Below are 20,029 nucleotides of genomic sequence, written 5' to 3' on the forward strand. Positions count from 1 at the left end.
GTTGCACACTAGATCCGCCTATACAGAATAGAGTATGGTGTGGTGGAAGATGGGAACATAAGTTGATTGATTTTATTTCATGTACAGGGTATATGCTTTGTTCTGGCTGTTCTATGACTTTAGTGAACCATAACCCATGCATAGGTATGCATTATATATTTGTGTGCATCAAATACATGTTGGCATCTATCATAAGGGGGGAGCTAATTAAACTTAATCTTAAACTATATATATATCAGAAATAATTACTATATCATTATTCATCATCATCCATCATCCTCCAGTCCTCTGAAAGGAAGTTGTGCAGATTGTCACATTGTTCATTTTGACATGTTCCACAGGCAGCAGTGAAGCGTAATCCGTATCTATATTAAAGAGGCCCTATGCAACAATTTTAGCAAAAATGACATTAATTATGCAGGTTGAGAGTCGTTCTGATGGTTCTACAACACTTTTTGGGTCGTTTGGTGGGTGCTTCGTCTCCCCCTAGTGCTTCTCCGCGGAAAAACCGAATATGCAACTTTCTGGTCGCGGTCCGAACACATCCGGATGTAACTCGGCGGAAATACTCGAAAATGTAGTCAGATTGTAGTTTCTAAGAAGACTGCAAAACGGACTCCGACTTGGCTTTGTTGCTGATGGAATTGTAAGTAGCCTACACTTGGGTGAACTACGTTTTTGTAATTTGATTTGATAGTCTCTTCAACAATGTGTTTGCTCGACCGTTTTATTGTGAGCCCTATGTGTTTAGCTTGGTTTATTGATGGCTAGCTCGCTAGCTAGTGGGGGTTTAGCGTAGCAGTCACTTGCTACCGAAGCTGCAGGGGGAGCTATGTCATGAAAAATGGGAGCCCAAATCATGCGAAAACCCAGAAACAGCGAAGGAATAACCAGACCTGCATAGGGCTTCTTTAACAGAAGAGTGTCTTGCAGAAATGCACACAGTTACAGCGTATAACTTTCAAAAGCTGTGAAGCTTACTAGCAGATTCAGTTGGAGGGAGATGTTCTGGAGTCACAAATAATGATGCAAGGACAACCTTCCTACTCAGGGTGTTGTGCCGTAATGTTGTAAGAGAGTCTGTGGACTTCCCACCAAAAAGTACAGCCATCACTTGGCATCTTAATTCACCAATCACCTCTGTTGTCTGATTGGGAGTAGTGAAGGCATTGGCACATGACTGAAGGACAAAATGTCCTCTTCTGGAATGCTGTCTTTTGCTGACACCAAAGATCCTAGAGATTAAAGTTGACCGCAGTGACCGCTAAATCTGATTAAACATGAAAAACACTTTCCTAGGCTGAATAATGCTTCAGATATCCCAAATTAGCTTCTGGTGGCAATCTTGGACGCCATCTTGAAAATAACCCCTTTACTGGGGTCAGATTTTACTAGATTTTTAATATGTTATTAAGTACATCTAAAGGTATCATAATCAGTTGAAAAACCTTTTGTATCAATTTCTTTTAGGTTAGGTGTTTTTTTTTTCATATATTGACCCGCCGAGCTCATTTACATAATGTCGGTCGGAAATACTCCGAGGGGAGTAGTGAAACAGCCGGCTAAGTTTGGAATTCCAAACATCCCGTTATGTTGTTCAGATAAATGGCCCAACCGCTTGATATCCGCGAAGAACATGCAGACTTACACCTATGAAAGCAGCTAATGTGTACAGCACTGCAAAATTATCAATTTCTCTGATGTTACTATTTATAAGTATGTGTTTTGAGTAAAATGAACAGTTTTCCCAAAATTCCAAATAAAAATATTGTCGTTTAGAGCATTTATTTGCAGAAAATGACAAATGGTCAAAATAACAAAAAAATGCAGTGTTTTATGACCTCAAATAATGCAAAGAAAACAAATTCATATTCATTGATAAAAAAAAACACAATACTAATGTTTTAACTTCGGAAATCAATATTTGGTGGAATGACCCTGATTGTCAATCACAGCTTTCATGCGTCTTGGGCATGCTCTCCACCAGTCTTTCACATTGCCGTTGGGTGACTTTATGCCTGGCGCAAAAATTCAAGCAGCTCAGCTTTGTTTATGGCTTGTGACCTCCATCTTCCTCTTGATTCACATTCAGAGAAGATGACCTTACTCCAGTCCTCTATGATCCAATCCTTATGGTCTTTTGCAAATCCATTATCACAAACCCTCATGGTCGCCGAGGCAACCAGGGCCGCATACAGTTTTGAAAATACAGAGGACCCCCATAAGCATCAACGATTGCACTAATGGACATTAGAGGGTGAAGGGAATGGGGGGTTGGCTATGGCCTCCGTATTTCTTTTTGTGAGGGCCACCAAGTACCGCTAATAACTGTCTATTATACAATGTCCAAGTCCAAGTGCCAAGTTACAGGAACATAAAAAAGAACCAATTGACTTCATACTACGTTGTGATTGTTAGTAGATGGCATGCTGAGATGGTTGGAGAATGTGGGAGTCAGCTACAGTGCTTTGAATGACAGGCATTGAAAAGAAGTTGCTGCAGTGGTCTTTGACTTTGACAAGCTAACAAAGTGGCAATCATATAGATTTAGTCAGAGTTTTTTTTCTTCTGGATTTTTTTTTTCCCAGTAAATTTCTGTCAAATTCATATGTTGGTCTCAAGGGGCCATGTCAACCCATCCCATATCCACTCATTTGATGTATAGCGCCACCTAGTTAACAATGAAAAAGCAAAAACAAGGTGTTGCAATTGCAGGTATCTTTGGCTGACATGTTGAAAACTGCAGGATCATTATGACACCCTCTGAATGCATGCCAAGTTTCATGGAATTCCATTCATGGGGGGCCATATCAGCTACACACGCGCATACACACACACTCATGCATGCACAAATTTGTTGAGACATGTTGCTGGCATCAAATTCAAATGTGCTAATATTTTCCATGAAATAGTTACATTTCTCTCTTTCAACAAAGAGTATGTTGTCTTTGAACTATTCTCAATTAAATATAGTGTTGATATGATTTGTAAATCATAGCATTCTTTTTTTTAATTCACATTTTTGATGTCATAATGAAAAGCCTGAACTAAATCAGGTAGGGAGGATTACAAAATTTACCCTGACAAAATATTTTTTAACAAAAAAAACGACCAAGCAGCTGGACTCAGAGGACCTGGAAGTTTCTGGAAGAGTGTTAGGGCAACCTCTCTCTCACACATATCTGGATACCTCCTGTATAATCCTGAAGTTCCCCATGTACAATTACTCACCCGGTCTTCTTTTGTAATTTAATGTCAAGCAGGATGTGTGTGTATAAACTTGTGTGTGTGTGTGTGTGTGTGTGTGTGTGTGTGTGTGTGTGTGTGTGTGTGTGTGTGTGTGTGTGTGTCTGTGTAAAATGTAGGCCTGTGGATCCTGCCATGTCATTATTCAGGGCCCCCTGTGAGAAGAACTCACTTCTGCAGCCGCTTCCCCTCCCCTCCAATGGTAACCTGACTACACACACACACATGCACATACACTGCAGTCTGCAGTGAACATGTGGGCACACACCCCATTCCACTGTGGAATATAGACCGTTATTTTTAGCGCTGGCGTGGTCCCTGGCTCTGAGGTCGACACATACACACACACACACACATGCCTCTCCTCAGCTTCAGAAGAGAGAGAGATACAGCTTGCATGTACATGACAGTGTCTGAGAATACAGTCTGTTCCGAGTTGCACAGGCTACATCAAGCAAGAACAAGGAATTACAATCCAGAAAAAGAGTCCAAATTTTGTGGAAAAACAAAAGGAGAGACACCAACAGACGAGGAGGACCTCTGCCTACCTTTCATCACTGAGGAGACCCCTTTCTTTCTTCTCCCCTGGGGCATGGAGTATGGACACGCCACAGGAGTTTCTGACTCGACACTGACTTGAAGACGGATACGCATGAAGCAATTTCAACGTAAAGGAACCATCTAGAAGGTTCTCGAGTTTCCAGAGCTGAAATCGTGCACCTAAGAGACAACAACACCAAAGGATTTTGAAAGGGACATTCAAGGGAATCTAAGGGTAACTTGTCTTCCAACAACAACAAAATCTATCAATAACGTGTAAATTAGTCTGTGCCAAAGTATCTAAGCCAGAACAATTGGGAAAGGGAATTACTTGATTGTTCTCATTGTTTTTTGTGACAGTTATGTGGCAGTATTGACATAAACTTTGTACAGAAGAGTTTGTGCTGCTGTTGCGCTGGGTACCAAGAGACTGTAATCCGAGCTGTGACACACTGCTGTAATTACAAAGCAGCATGGGAGATTAGTAATTAAAGCAGCTATAAAAAGCGGCTGGCACAGGGTGAGGTCAGAGGGGCTGGGACGTCCCCTACACACCGTCACTGTGGGAACATACACACACACACACACACCACAAAATCACTTTTCAAAGTTGCTAATACCCCCTTACATACACTGCAAACTTACAACTTCTTTAGAAAACACAAACAACATATAACACACCATACTCACTCACTCAAAACAACCTCCAGTGCACTGATTGTACTTTTTTACATACAAACAGAACATACTGTACTTAATTTCCAAAGACCAGTCCGAAAAGTAACACCTATAAGAACACATATATCAGCCTGACCATGGATCCACACGGTGGGCACTACCTGAACAAGGCCGCGGTGCTCTCTGGCCTGGGCATCGCCCGAATGTGCCAGCTGCTACTGGGCTGCACCACTATGGCTTTGGTGTCCCACAGCGCCGGCTACAGCGCCGACTACGGCATCTACTGCATGTTCGTGTGGTGCTTCTGCTTCGCCGTCACGCTGGTGGTCTTCATGATGGACGTGACGCGGCTGCACGGCTGCGTGCCCATCTCCTGGGACAACTTCACCGTGTCCTTCGCCATGCTGGCCACGCTCATGTACATCACCGCCTCCGTGGTCTACCCCGTCTACTTCCTGTCCAGCGAGTGTCCGTCGGAGGGCTGCGAGACGCGCGCCTACCGCATCTCCGTCACCGTCTGCTCCAGTGTCTGCAGCTTCGCCTACGGCGCCGAGGTCTTCCTCACGCGGGCCAAGCCAGGCCACGTGGTGGGCTACATGGCCACGCTGAGCGGCCTGCTGAAGGTGGTGCAGGCCTTTATCGCCTGCATCATCTTCGGAGCGCTGGCCAACGACACCGACTACAACAAGCACATTCCTACGCAGTACTGCGTGGTGGTCTACAGCCTGTGCTTCTCGCTGACCGTCATTGTGGTGACGCTGACCGTGTCGGGTCGCACGGCGGCACTGCGCATCCCCTTTGACCGCTTTGTGGTGATCTACACGTTCATGGCGATGCTGCTTTACCTCAGTGCTGCTGTGATCTGGCCAGTGTTCAGCTTCGACAGGAAGTATGGGACGCCAGAAAGGCCGTACAACTGTCCACGTGAACACTGTCCTTGGGACAGCAAGTTGGTTGTGGCAGTGTTCACCCAAGTCAACATGATCCTCTACTTCACCGACCTTGTCTACTCACAAAGGATCCGATTTGTCTCTCCCTCCTCAGTCTAGATTCTGCCATTCCCACCTGTTGGACAGCGCTGTCCTTCTGGTGATATCTACGTATAATTCTACTGTGCTAATATCTAATGGAAGCAGTTGTATTCTTATATTTAATGGAATATTCAGTGAAGAGATATTTGATTAAAGAGTTCTCAATTTTATGATAGTGATTTTTTGAGTGCCTTGTGTGACATTATTGCATTGTCCAGTGGATTTGTATTTATTTGTAGTCCTTATTTTAAAAAAAATTAATAATGCTGTTATCACCCAAGTGAATGAATACAATCTCTTCAAAAATAAAATCAAATAAAAATGTGATGTATGTTCACTTATAGATGAATTTATAAACATTGGAATGAGTGACTGTCAACATATGTGATGGGGTCTGGTAAAACCTATCACATGGTGAAATTTCACCAAGGATTTTGCGAGGATGGTATTCAGGATGTTGCTAGGGGACGGTATATAGGATGCTGCTAGGATGGTATTAGAATCTTAAGTTGGTGAAATTTCACCACAGAGGTTGAAACGGAGCAGAAATCTAGGATTTTTGATTTCACCATGTGATGGTTTTGCCAGATCCCATCACATATTATTTGCAAGTTTCAAATATATTAATGTTAATGTTTATCTGCAATATCTACGTACATAAGCAGATGCCTATCAGCAACCATATATCCTGTGTTGCTGGCTAATAATGTTTTTTTTCATTTTAACATCCTAACTGATTATCAGGAAACCCTTCCTTCTCGTTTGTCTGTATAGAATCAGCTATTTATTGTGTGTTTGATTAATTCACTTCTTAAACATTTCCATCTAAGACATGTCTTGTTCTGAGAAATTAAGGCTATTTCATGTGAGAAATTGCTAAAAAAAACAAAAAACTCATACAACGCTATTCCCTTCACAGAAGAGCATAAACTTTTCTAGAAATGGCCATTTCCTAACTTCTATCGCAATCTTAACAGTTAGAACCATCATTCATGGATGTTGTGCTTTTACAATTACAAATATATAATGCATAATAAGAGATTGCATAAATATTCACCCCCCTTAAAGTCACTGACCTAAATTAACAGCGGTACAGCCAATTGGTGCTAATAGTCTCACAATTAGTGAAATGGAGATTGCCTGAGTGCAGTGAATGTGTATAGTAGAGTAATATAAAGACACCTGCATCTGGAAGGTCCAGTTACTGGTCAATCAGTATTCCTGGCTATAATTCCACCACAAAGACATAAGAGCACTACAAACAACTCAAAGAAAAGGTTACTGAAAAGCATAAGTGAGGGAATGGTACGGTGGCCGACAGGTGCAAACGACGTGCAATTTATGACAACAGATGCAAATCAACAAAACACGTGCAAATAGACAAAACACTAACAACTTAAGAAAACATTTTCATCTTCATTTTATAACACATGCACATAATTTAGAAAACGTGCTGCAAATTCAGAAAACATTTACATTTCAGTAACGAGCTGCCAATTCACAACACGCAATTCAGAAACGTGCTACAAAAAATCACATGACAACGGAAGTGACCAGGGCATACGGACATTCCACTAAAGATGCCAGCTGCAGCAGCAACATTTCTGGAAAGGTACTGGCTTGATGAAATTCATTCTGGACTCTCTATCCGACCACATAAAGACCTCGGGATACTTCGGTTTTGACTTTAGGGGCCCTCTACTCACTACCACGTAAGTGTAATGTTGTTTGGAACTGTAGAAGAGGTATAAAAATAGCGAAATGTAGTGGCGAAATGACATGCCCTGGTCACTTCCAGGCTAACGAGTTTTGACTAAAAACGGTAAAATCGAACTTTCTCAAAACACATCTGAATGACATGATTTTGATGTCAACTCAACGTATGTACTCCTAATCATCCGTAAATTGATCTAAAGTGCATTTTACTCTGGATAATTCCTTTAAGGAATGTCAAGAATATGGCAAATGTGTAAATCTGCCTAGAGCAGGCCGCCACCATTAACTGAGTGACCGTTCAAGAACTAGATGTACTACAAAGCGGTGCAAAATATGACCGCCGCTCAGTCCTGCACATTCTCTCCACAAAAATAAATCATTGTCAATTTGTCACCATCTCCTACTCCATCCCCTACTCTTGCAACTTTTGTGTATGTAAATGAGTGTGTGCGTGTGTGTGTTTGTGTATATGTGTGCCTCTCTGTGTGTGTGTGCTTTCGCTTGTGAGTGTGGGTAATGGTGTGTGTTTATGTGTGGGTGTGTTTACTGTATGTGTGTGTGTTTGTGTGTGTTTGTGGATGCATGCGTGTACATGTTTGTGTTTATGTTTGTGTGCATGTGCTTGTGTGCGTGCATGTCTGTGTGTCTCGATCGTGCATTTATTACTGTGAACTGAACGCCGTGTCATCCATTATTCCTTACGTATTCCACGAAACTTGCCATGCATTCAGAGGGTGTCCTAATGATACACCTCCAATTTCGTGCAGTTTTAACCATGTCAGCCAGAGATACCTGCAATTACAACACCTCATTTTTGCTTTTTCCTTTTTAACTAGGTGGCGCTATACATCAAATCATGGTTATGGGATGGGTTGACATGACCCCTTGTTATGTCCCTTGTCTAGGGCTTAGGGAAATAACAAAGAGCAATAACAGACAGACAGAATATATAAAGTTAATTATATTTATTAATAACAAAAATGGAATAACTTAGGAAACTAAGGCTCAATTTTAAGGTTAACGAAAAAGTACGGCAAACACAGGAAAAATCACCTGGCCTCCAAAGTAGACTTGAACAGGCCGCAGTTCACTTCCCGGCCTCTCACCCCGGGAGTGGCTGAAGCGGCAGAACGAAAAACAACTCTGGCCCGAGGCTGGGCCCGAAGGTGGCGAGGAGTGGCGTGGCAGGCGCCTCAAAGAAAGTCGGAAGAGCGTACCCCTGCTGACGTCATGGCTGAGCTTTTAAAGGGGCCAGAAGCCCGAAACATCCAATGACTGCAATTGGTCAATTAAGCTGCACCGGCAATCAGCAAACTGGCAAAGAGGTAATCTGCAACACAAGAATGAACAAGGGAGCCACAAGCCACAGATATTTTATATATACGACCACAGGGTCGTAACACCCCTTGAGACCAACATACAAAAAAATGTGGTCCTCATAGGCCCTATGGTTCTCGAGATATTCACAAAAAACTGTGTCTGCCCTACCCTCCTTTATTTTTATAGGCAGTGTAATTACTGCCTAACTAGCTTTTTTATGAAAATGAGGGCAGAAGAAAATGAGAGGGGTCTGGCTGCAGACCATAGGGAAAGTGGAGCTCCACTAAAACGGAAACATGTGACCTCCACTCCAAAAGCCGCCCTCTGCCTCCACCGCAGTGCAGTTTGAATTGAATTTAAGCTGCTTCACAGACCAGCCATATCGACTTGCTCCCAAAATGTTGTGTTAATTATAACATTTCAAACGTTTATTATGAATTGTATGTTCAGTAAATACGGCCGTATTTGCAGAGAAACGTCAGTTGTTTGGCTTTTTTATGCTTGGATTTTGTGAAAGTTAGCGAGAAATAGACACTGTATATTCCAAAAAAGCTGTATTGCAATCCCAAAACACGTCTGAAATGATGTGTGACAACTATCGGATGTCAGCAAGTTAGAACGCTAACTGCCCTCCACTGCTAACAGCAGTGATTGGTTGTTGACCTGTTAACCTCCCTTCAGCGCATACATATGGCGCGGGAATCGTGCCTAAAACCTTCCGACCGTCCAACTGATCAACCAACCGATCGACCAACCGAACGTCATACCACCCGCCTTACTTACATGTATCAGAATAATTGCCTTTTTATAAGCAGCCTACATATACCTACATGAACTTACACGTATCCAACATGTGCCCAGAATTGTTGCAACATGTACTTATTCTGTTACACTGTACAATGTTGAAACTTCATTCAATGAACATTCATTAGTCTATTTGTGTCGTTATTAGTGAAAAGCTATTGCTATTGTTGCTTAAACTATTGTTGCTTTTCTTTGAAAGTAGAGCAACAGAATGCACTTAAGTCATTCCTTTCGAAGAAGGATGTATTTGCCGTTTTGCCGACCGGATACGGATATGGTCGTAGCGCTGGCCTATTGCATGCCTAGGCAGTTTGAAAGACAATTCTCTGCCCGCCCCTTGGATTAAGCAGGTGAATGATTCGATTCCAGACTATACATGTCAATGATATAGGATGGCCCGCCAGGCTACCTCAGTGTAGCAATGCAGACTGTTCGGGGGAACCTAGTGTAACGGTGCGGTTGCCCGTTACGGCTACAGTTTATTTCATACGGGAGCTAAATACAAAGAACGGACAACGTGATTTACAAACACACTTTATTTGCACACACGAACACGAACGGCATCCAGCATGGTTGCAGCAACTGCAAACCACAAACGCATACAGGACAATAAGCCTTACTTTCAGGGTGGCCAACTGAAGGTTCAGGGAACACGGACATTTAGTAAACTTTTCATTGTGTCGGACAATAGCGCTTCCTGGTCTGGGGACGGAGAAAAGACCCGACGGAAAGTCGCAAGGAACATTATAAGGTCGTGGAGTGTGACGTACTGAACAAGCAGAGGTCAAGTGTGCAGGACAAGAGGGGTGTTTGGGACGTTCTGGTTATTTATGATGTGTTTAAAGGTTATGAAATGATACAATAAGATTCCCTTGTTATGAAACTGTGAGTTTTATGGTATGGAATGTATTAATGGATATTTATATGGAGAAGATGCGTTTTGTTAATTAATTGATTGATTGATTGTGCATTGGTTTAGTCGGCAGAGGTAAATTCTCTGGTCGGACTATGGTTGAAGGCAGAAGGAGGTAGAATGGTCTGAGGTGAGCAAGTGATAGCCCCTGCTAATAGACCTAACACTCGTTCTGTGATTTGCAGCAGTTTGCCCCATCATTGAAAAGGGTTGTCAAAGTCGATTGGATATATTTTGGAAGCTCATTGATTGATTTGAGATTATTGTTTGGAGTTTGGTTTTTCTTTTCTTTTTCCAATTTTTCTCCATACTGGTTCATGCATGCAGCTGCTAAGGTGGAAATAAAAACCTGGCTACTTTTGAGAAACATCACCACTGTCTCCTGTTTCCATCACCGCAACGCCAGCCCGATCACAGACCTGCTTATCCAACTGTGGGTCGCCAGTCGAACTGACAGGCTTATCATAAATTCACATTTATTTCAATTTGGCTATAGGCTACGATTAAAGTTCCTATGGTTCACAACTAGGCCTACTCGCAATATGCTATCGACAGTTACCACAATTTGTAGCCCTATTGGTCATGTTAAGCGTTAAGCCTACTTGCAATGTGAAACTAAAATCTAATGTAACCCCTTCTTAACGGGTGTGTGCACAGGCACTAGTTACAATACATAAAACAATTAATTAAATGGCGCAAACAGGATCCTTCTCATTACTATTGATAGCATACTATTGATAGCAAAATATTGTACAGATTTGAGTAATGTAACTTCCTCCCACTTTGAACATTATCAGCTACCACACATGTAAGTGCCAAGTGTGAGCAGAGGCAAACTGTGCAGAAGCAAATTGTGGAGAATTAACATTTAAACCAGAGACAGAGAGCAAGAGAGATAGGGAGTGCAAAAAAGAAACTGAAGCTCAAACAGCTCTCCACAGAACAGTATCAGCCACATCAGTCCCTGGAGACAGAGGGGGGGGGGGTTCAAAAAATGAGACAAGATATCATTATTTATATGTGTGCTTACTAAAAATTCACTTCAAGTAATTAACAATATTGAAAGACAAAAATTGATTCACTCACCAATCAGTGTGAGAAATGACAGTGACTGGATAAGGCCATCTTCCTGAAGTCAGGTGTATATCCAGTTGTGGCAATCTTCAAACACTGGCCAAGGTGCACATCTGAAAGTTTGTTTCTTGCTTGGTTTTTTAGACAGTTCATCGCCGAAAAAGAGGATTCACATATATATGTGGAGGGGAATATCGTTAGAAGGAGCATGGCAACTCTTCTGCTGTTTTTGAATCTTTCTTGATCAATGTTGATCCAAAATTCAGCCAATCCTGTTTCCTTGTGTTGTGCTTTAAGCACATCAGAAGTTTTCAATTCCAAGACCTCCATCTGAAGCGTTGGTTCATCTGTAGAAGGCAGCAGCTTTTTGGCCTCTGATGTCCACTGGCCATCAGGTGACACAGAGAACGGCTGTCTCAGAAAGAGAAGGATGTCATTTGACAGTTTACGGCAGTTTTCAAATCGTTCCTTGAAGTTTTCTGCCAAATTGGACACAAATTGCGTCATTGCTGGATTCTCCCGCATGTTGTTCTTCTCACAGTGCTGCCGTAAACGAGGAAAGTGCAACTTTCTTCCGCGAATGTCTCTCTCCAAAAGGCCCAGCTTTGCCTGGAATGCTTCAGTAGCCTCGTACATGTCTGCAACAGTATGATTCTTGCCTTGTAGTTGAAGGTAAAGGTGATTCAGATGAGACATGATGTCACTCAAAAAAAACACATAGCATCTTCTCGTTGTCACTTAAAAAATCGTGGAATTCAAGCGCTTTTGGGCTCTTCAGGTTGGAGAGAAAGGACACAAGCTCCTCGTGCAGGTCACACACCCGCTCCAACACACAGCCTTTGCTAAGCCAGCGAACATCGTTATGTAGCATGTAGAAGGTAGAAGGTCTGTGTGCTCCGCTGACATTTCCTCCAACAATGCTCTGAAAATGCGGTGTTGCAGACTAGATTTCTCCCGAACAAAATTTACCAGTTTTGTGACCGAATCCATGATCTCTTTCATTTCCTTGCCAAGTTTAGCGCACAGTACTGATTGGTGAATAATACAATGAAATGTCAAGAGCTCTGAGTCTGGGTGAATTGCGGAAAGCCTGCTCACCAAGCCCTTGCGATGTCCCAGCATAGATGGGGCTCCATCGGTAACGACAGCCACGACTTTGTTAACATCCAAGCCTGTCTTCGCAAAGAAATGTGTCAGTTCGTTAAATAGGATCTCCCCAGTTGTGCGCCCAGGCAGAGGTAGCAAACAAAGTAGCTCTTCCCGAAATACATTTCCATCAAAAAATCTGACGAACACAGACAGCTGTTCCATATCGGTTCGGTCACAAGACGAGTCAATTGCCAGTGACATGGCCTCTGCCTTAATCAGATCAGTGTTTAGTTTGGATGAACAATCCTCAGATAAAACTTCCATTCTTGTTGTTGCGGTGTTGGCCGACAATGGCACCTGCTTTAGTAGCTCCACAATATTCTGCTTGTTTTTCTCGTCGTGACATAAAACTTCTTCAACCATATCAATTGCACACTTTTTTACCAACACGGCATCAGTGAAGGGTTTCTTTGCTCTCCCAATATTCCAAGAAACACGTAAAGAGGCTGCGCTTGCCCTTTGTTGTGCTGTGGTAGATCTCTCCATGGTAAAAATGGAGCGTCTGAATGAAGATTGCATGTTGGCTATTTTCTGTCTGCGGTTATCTGAGTTTTCAGGGTAGTTTGAATTAAAACTAGAGGCATGCATACTAGTGAAGTGCCTCTTGATATTGTCAGCCTTGCAGACGGCCACAGTCTGCATGCATATCAGGCATGTTGGCTTAGCATTTGGATGCTCACGTAAAATAAAGCAAAACTGACCAGTCCAGTCGGGTTTAAACTGACGATTTTCGCTATCAACTTTACGTTTTTTTGTACTTGCCATGGTCTGCTGTCACGACTGTTACAAGTCCACATAAGATTTCACTCACTCCTGATTACTAGCTGAGATGTCACCTGCTGAAGTGGAGAGATTGCTAATCATCCATGGCCATAGATGGCGCTGTTTACCTTTGTCCAGATATGACGTGGCGGGCCAAAAATGTGCCGTAACCGGGCCATTTGGGGACCACTGTTGTAACTCATATGATAGATACACAGAAATTCTTCTCACACTAACTTCGCCTTCAAAGTCATGAAAGTTAAACATTTATTTATGTATTATTATTAATATCATCCTCACCAAGTCGTGTTAATGTTGAAGCTACCATACATGATCTTCAAAAACAGTCATGCTAAAACAAAACAAAAAAGTTATAGCCTTAAAGCTAATCTTCTTTCCACTTTTCCGACCTACGGTCAATCCGTCGAAAACCTCTGAAATGATTAGTGCCGTTTTTAAAAAAAATAGGTTTACTTTTTTATTATTATAAGGTTGCCTCTGTGTAATGCTTTACCTTAACATACGGTCGTGTATGCTAGGTTTTGCTTATGAGTTACCGTCAGACAGTAAGGTGGACTGAGCTTCTTATCCAAACAATACGGTTATCTCCCTACGGCGCGAAAGAGAGATTATGTCAAAGCTAGCTTCCCTCCAACCGAACAAGCTAACCATTCTTCTTACGGGTAACCAACGTTACGGACGAGGTAATGGAGTCTGTTTTGCCTTTGTAGTGTTTATGTAGATTACACAGAAGCTACAATATCGGCACAGGATATATGTTATATGAAGTTATGGTATTTCAAAAAAATCCTAGAATGAATAGACTTCTATGGGAGTTAGCAGAGAGGTGGTCCCTCCAGCCTACGTCGATTCTTCTACTTCCAGGAATTCGCCTGCCCCCTTGGGCAGCAACCGCTACAATGCCAGTCCGAATTCACCCTTCGCTAAGTCCCGCCCTCCTTAGTTACTGTTGCTATGCCTGACAAGCTTTAGCACCCTGCAAGTCTATTACATAGGGGGAGAACCGGGACTTTTCAATGAAATGTAATTTACAAAGACATCGTACCACGCTGAAAGCTAATATTTTGTCACTAGCAACATACATCTGTCCTCTGTCAAATACAGTTGGAATTTCATCTCTGAACAAAACCGTTCATGAGTTATTTAAGAAGAAGTCGAATGTGCGTTTTGTTTCATTCGACTCTCCTTGCCAGAATGAATGGAACAGGCATGGGGGACAAAAGAAACATACCATTTAAGCTATGTACTTCCCACAACTTCAATATTTGACAACATATCATGAATGGTACTTCAAATAGGTGTTATTTTAAATAGATTGCTGATGGGCTATACATCTTGGTAAACGTCTGTTAACAACTTCTTGCCGTTATCGTGAAGCGTGTATCTCGCGGTTATGAAAATATCATGCAATATGCCATTTTTTATAGTAAGAACAATATGTGTTCCTAATTATATCATGTTTCTATAGTGTAACATGTTATTTCACTGTGTCTTTACGTAGGTTAGGGCACCACACATCCAAATAAGTGCCCTTCATGACCCACAGGCCTTCAGACTCCACAGGTTAACATGGCAAAACCAAGCGGCAACATTCTAATTTGAACAATGAAGCCTACCCGGAAATGCGAAAAATTGCAATACATCGAAAATCCGCTAGGGGCAGGTCCCAAAAGGGAGCAAATGTCCATAGACCCCCATGTTAAAATGTCCGTTTTCACAGCATAAATTCATGCTTTTACAGGTTGGTCCCATGGACTTTTATTGTATTTGTTGGTAGTTCCCGAATGCCTGACAACTGTGAGGGGGGTGAATTTTTTTCTAACTCGTTAGTTTAGATCGCATTTAGATATTAAATGTATGGATAATTAAGGGCGTGGTCAACTTGATTGACGGCTGGTGTCGAGGCAGCAGACGATGTCACTAGCTGAGTGAAGGAAACTCCGAAATTATGTCTTGGCTGTGATCCTACACACCACATCCTTTCTGAAAATGTTTATTCAAATATCTGACATAAAATGGGTTGCTATTAACTGAAGCCTACTAACCGACACTTTAAGAAGACTTCGCTCCAGTTTTTGAGGTAAGTTACATTCCACTGATGTTAGCATTATAGCATCCATGTTAGTGGGCACTGTAGCAGCTATAGGCTAACGTTACGTTAGCGTCAAATCATTTCAAATAAGTTTATGTCGAAAATGATGACCGAATGGCTGAAGCACACACATAAATTTAGTTAACTTGAATAAAGTTAACGTTAGTGAAAACCGATTGTGCTCCCGTTGTGAGTTAGCTTAACGTTTGCCATAGCTGCTACTAGCCAGGTGTTTAGTCAATAATCAGACAGCTGTAACGTTAAGCACGTTAACGTTAGTTCACAAACATACTGGGGTAACAAAGCATGTGTTCTCGTCAAAAAACCTTTTGTAAATACTCTGTGTGAATGCTTAGTCCGTTGTCAATTTATATAGTCTTTGGGTTGTCATATTTAAGATAGAAAAGCGTTCGTTCAGATGATAACTTCAGCCGAAGCATTAGCTAGCTAGTGGAGGTAAAATTGTGAACCACTATGAACCATTGACTATAAGTTGAACATGGAGCTGATAACGAGCGATAACGTTAGCTAGTCACCATAACTGTTGTTAGTTATAACTGACGTCTGAAACTCTTATTGATGCCGTTTATTTGTTAAACACAAATTTGAAACAACACTTCTTGTCTATGCAAAGTTTCCCTGTAGGTGATCCTGACAGGCTGGGTGCTGGAGAGGGCTCTGGACTCCTAACTTCACTTCTCGTCTGTGCAGTCGACTCAGAAGCATCACTTCAGAACTGATTCCGTGGTACTTTGACATTTTTCATACATTTAAATGGAGCAACCTACTGGATTCAATTGGCCTAGCTGTCTATTCCAGACATGGTTAGCATACTGAACAAACATGAATGCATTTCAGACATTTAGAGTGGCCTTTTATTGTGAGCAGTCCGGGGCACATCTGTGCAATAATTATCATGACCTCTTTTGATAAGTCACACATGGAAAGTAGCCTTTAAATCAGCAGGTTTTGGTTGGATACAGATTGGATAATTAAAGAATATGGCATCAGTGACTGGCTATTGTTTGACTGGACCTTGGCCTAACTGTTAATAACTACCTCAATGGGGTGTAGACATGAGCTTACACTGTTCCACTGAAAACATTAAAATACAAGAAATGGTTGTTCTACAGAACTTTGAATACACCAAATTTGGTTTTGCTTATTGCCTGCATAAACAGGACATGTGCAAATAGTTGAATACGCCTGTCCTGTCCCCATTCAGCTAAGTGTTCTGTGAGTTTGTTCATTATACATATTGGGAGTATTTTTTAGCTTAATTTGTGACCACTTGTTCATAGTTTGCAGTAAGTTCAAGGATGTGACATATACCAATATTTCTGTTTTCAGATCTGGAACATTTTGAAATCCTACCAGATGGGGCACAAGTCATTGAGCAGTGGCAGCTTCTGACTTCAAAGACTTTGTTCACCAGCAGACCCCTTGATTACCTTTATTTACAGCATTTGCATCTGTCAGTCTTTAAAGTGATCTAATATGTATTGACTATGTACTAGCTTAGTACATATTAGTTTTTGTTATTTTTGTTTCACAAATTCAGTGGTTACCTGTAATGCTCAAGATATACAAGTAAAAAAAACACCTTTACTTCTGCATCTGGGTCTTCAATTCAACCTACTGACTGAAGCTGACAGATTTGTATAAATGTTTTTGAGAGCACAGGCAAATTGGTTTGATAGATACTTTATTGATCTCCAAGGGGAAATTCAAGGTCTCAGTAGCATACAGACATCACACACAACATGCACTTACAGCAGAAATGGTAAATATAAGTATAAACATATAACAAAACTCCACTGTACAATAGACAGCTGAAGATAAGAAAAACTAACAAAACTAAATACTGGCATTAGTTTTAATGTAATTCACAGTTCAGAAAAGTTCCATAAACATTTCCAAGTTCAGTGCCATCAACAGTAAGTTTGCTTTCTGATTCTGATATTTAAAGAACAAAATTAGGTTTTGGCATAAGTAAAGGGTAGGTGTAACATTCCAACATAACCATCAATAGACATAAAGTGAAATGTACTGTATAGTCTTAATGGGTTCAATATCACCACACCCCAGCCAAACCACTTCACCTGGACCTCTAGTCCCAGGTTAAGAGCCCATGGACCTCCTTGCCGCCTCCTCCCCATGGTGAACTGCCAAAACAGAAAGGTAAACATTTTATTAGTCATAACTACTTACAAGATAATACAATAATGCAAACCAACACCACTTGTTGTAATCAACAAAAGTACAGTTGTTGTACAATGCTGTAGTACTATTGTGCGATTTGAAATGGGTCTTCAGTGACAAAGTACACTAATATTGGCATTGTTATGCCAAACACCGGACACTAACTGGATTTAACGTTTTGATAATAGCCTGACAAGGGGAAATAAGGCAAGCTAACCGAACATGAACGCTGGATCGTGAAATGGCCACCGATGAGAAATTTCAATGTCATCTTAGACCAAACTACCACTGACAACTTTAGAGCAATATAGCGATTTCAAAACGTGATATTAAGAGTTAATCGAAAATAATTAATGATGTACAAGTTAACTAATACCCTACGATTTTGTTATCAATTCACACCATACGTTGACAGAATACAGCGAGCTGGCTGATGTTATCGTAAATTAATTAACGTTACAATGATGGCTGCCACTGAGAATATGAGATGGATAACGTTAATTACAAAACAATAAAGGCAAAGATACATTTTTGTCAGTATGAGTTGCTAAACCTGTAAACTGCTAAGTTACTCTACGTGAGTTGGTAAACCTGTAACGCTAGATTACTCTACGTTAGTTGACCGTAACTTCAGCAAGGGAGGGATAGCTAACGTTAGTTTATTTTACCTAGAAGCTAGAATCTGCAAACTCAACTCTTCATTCTCAACTTTTCAACCGTTCACCCGAATATAACCTTTCAGCATACAACATTAAAAAGTGTCTGAACATGGCATTAAGAAACATACATGAACTTCACGTTAGCAGATCAAACTTACCAGCAATGTTACAGCAACGTCTGTGCCAGTCCATCTTGTAGGCTAACGTTAGCTGAGGCTGCTCGGCTGACGACGAGGCGGGTTCACCGGCTTGCTCAGTCTCATACAAAGCCCCGCCCTTTTACCCATATATGGATTGGCTAGGAGGTAGGCGGGGTTAGGATTTCCCAACGTTTTCCAAGATGGCGCCGCCCATACCCCCCATAAACGGCTTCATAACCGTTCTTCAGAAAATCTATGGGTGACGTCACAGACGCTTTGTCCATATTTTTTACAGTCTATGGGCAAAACTCGAAAAGCTTGTCAGACCTCCTGTGCCTAGTGACGGGTTGCTAAGCCACGATTGGCCTGTGGCGGTTTTCGGGTGTGGCTTAGCGAAGGGTGAATTGCCGGTCGCTCGTGGCGAAACTCGAGTGTGTGTGTGTCAGTGTAACTGTACTCACGAACAGTTTCACTCCACTCAGCCAACAAGCCGATGACCGTTATCCCGATGTAGAAGGGAGGCAAGCAGCTGCCTTGAGCTAGCCAATGTAACAGCGACACCAGCAGTAGCAGGGCAGTTGGTCCTCCGTTGGGCTCAGCACCGGCGGAGAAGCAGTCGTCCTGGGGGAGGTGTAGCTTCGGTGGGCCCAGCACCGGAGGTAAGTCGTCCTTCAGAGGGTGGGTCCAGCACCAGAGGTATAAACGAGTTCTCTCTGAAGGAAAACTGCAACAAGAGCTAGAGTAGCTAGTAGCTAACGACCTGTAGCACTAGCAAAACAGTAAGCTCAAGTTGAGCAACAACCCGACGACAGACACGAAGCCAGTCCACTCCAAACTGATCACAATGAACGTGACCCACTCGCACAGTTCACCGTTCGTGGGCCGGGGTACATAAAAGCACCTCTAAGTCTCCACGAACCAGCACTGACAGGCGGAGCAGGAGGAACAGTGACCTCTCTTTACTCCGGGCAGACTGGGACTCATCTGCCTTCTCCTCACTGAGGTGATGGAACCCTCACATTACCCGCGATTTCGCGGGCATAAACAAATAACAGATAATGATTGGCTGCTTAAATAATTCAAATAAAAGCAAAACAAACAAAGACATTTGATTGGTGCACATGTATAGAATGTTGGAAATCACAGAAGCAAGTAAATTAGTAAGCATTCTGGTACATTGAGTAAATTCATACAGCAACAAAAGGCATATTAAGCATACTGGAAAACATAAATTTTACAGGTGCTTACACTAAGACTGTAGAAAATTATGTTTAACACTAAGACAGTAGAAAATTATGTTTTTAATTTAATTAAGTCTTTAAACATAATTTTCTACTGTCTTAGATTTTAGACAAACAGACAAAATGCACCAAAAACAAAACCTCCGGAGAGGTAGCTACACATTTGTTGTTGCATGATAAAGCAATGAACGTGCTGGTAGGCGTTTGACATGACGTTTGATGGATCGATCCACCGGATGGTAGGAAGGGAGGTTTTTGGCATCATTCCCGCGCTATACATACACAGCCCCAAGCTTCAGGAAAATCCACCCATCTTTAAATATGGCGGCGGTCCACTGTGTATACTTTTGACTGAAATACCTAGTCTAGCATCAGCCATTGAAATGAAGGGGGCCGGAACTTCTCTTCATCTCTATACAGAGATTGCGATGGTGAATACAC

The 20,029-nt window shown here is 41.9% G+C and overlaps 1 protein-coding gene and 2 long non-coding RNA genes across 3 annotated transcripts; 2 read left to right on the plus strand and 1 right to left on the minus strand.

The window, feature by feature from the left end:
- The first annotated feature begins 3,642 nt into the window (after nucleotides 1-3,642).
- Nucleotides 3,643-5,695, plus strand: myadml2 (myeloid associated differentiation marker like 2). The gene has a single exon (XM_076267022.1). It carries the CDS (start codon nucleotides 4,602-4,604, stop codon nucleotides 5,511-5,513), a length of 912 nt encoding a protein of 303 aa, XP_076123137.1. The 5' UTR covers nucleotides 3,643-4,601; the 3' UTR covers nucleotides 5,514-5,695.
- A 9,407-nt stretch (nucleotides 5,696-15,102) lies between these two features.
- Nucleotides 15,103-16,884, plus strand: LOC143102389 (uncharacterized). The gene is made up of 3 exons (XR_012982584.1): nucleotides 15,103-15,334; nucleotides 15,981-16,093; nucleotides 16,697-16,884. It is a non-coding gene; the product is annotated as an uncharacterized LOC143102389 (long non-coding RNA).
- A 150-nt stretch (nucleotides 16,885-17,034) lies between these two features.
- Nucleotides 17,035-18,632, minus strand: LOC143102390 (uncharacterized). Its single transcript, XR_012982585.1, has 2 exons — nucleotides 18,366-18,632; nucleotides 17,035-17,511 (listed from the first exon to the last, which is right to left on the minus strand). It is a non-coding gene; the product is annotated as an uncharacterized LOC143102390 (long non-coding RNA).
- Nucleotides 18,633-20,029: the final 1,397 nt, after the last annotated feature.

The sequence above is a fragment of the Alosa pseudoharengus genome, unplaced genomic scaffold (assembly GCF_046254945.1).
Source record: "Alosa pseudoharengus isolate Yale_2024_CS ecotype anadromous, Long Island Sound unplaced genomic scaffold, YU_APseudo_1.1 YU_APseudo_1.1_scf_4, whole genome shotgun sequence".
NCBI classification, from domain to species: domain Eukaryota; kingdom Metazoa; phylum Chordata; class Actinopteri; order Clupeiformes; family Clupeidae; genus Alosa; species Alosa pseudoharengus.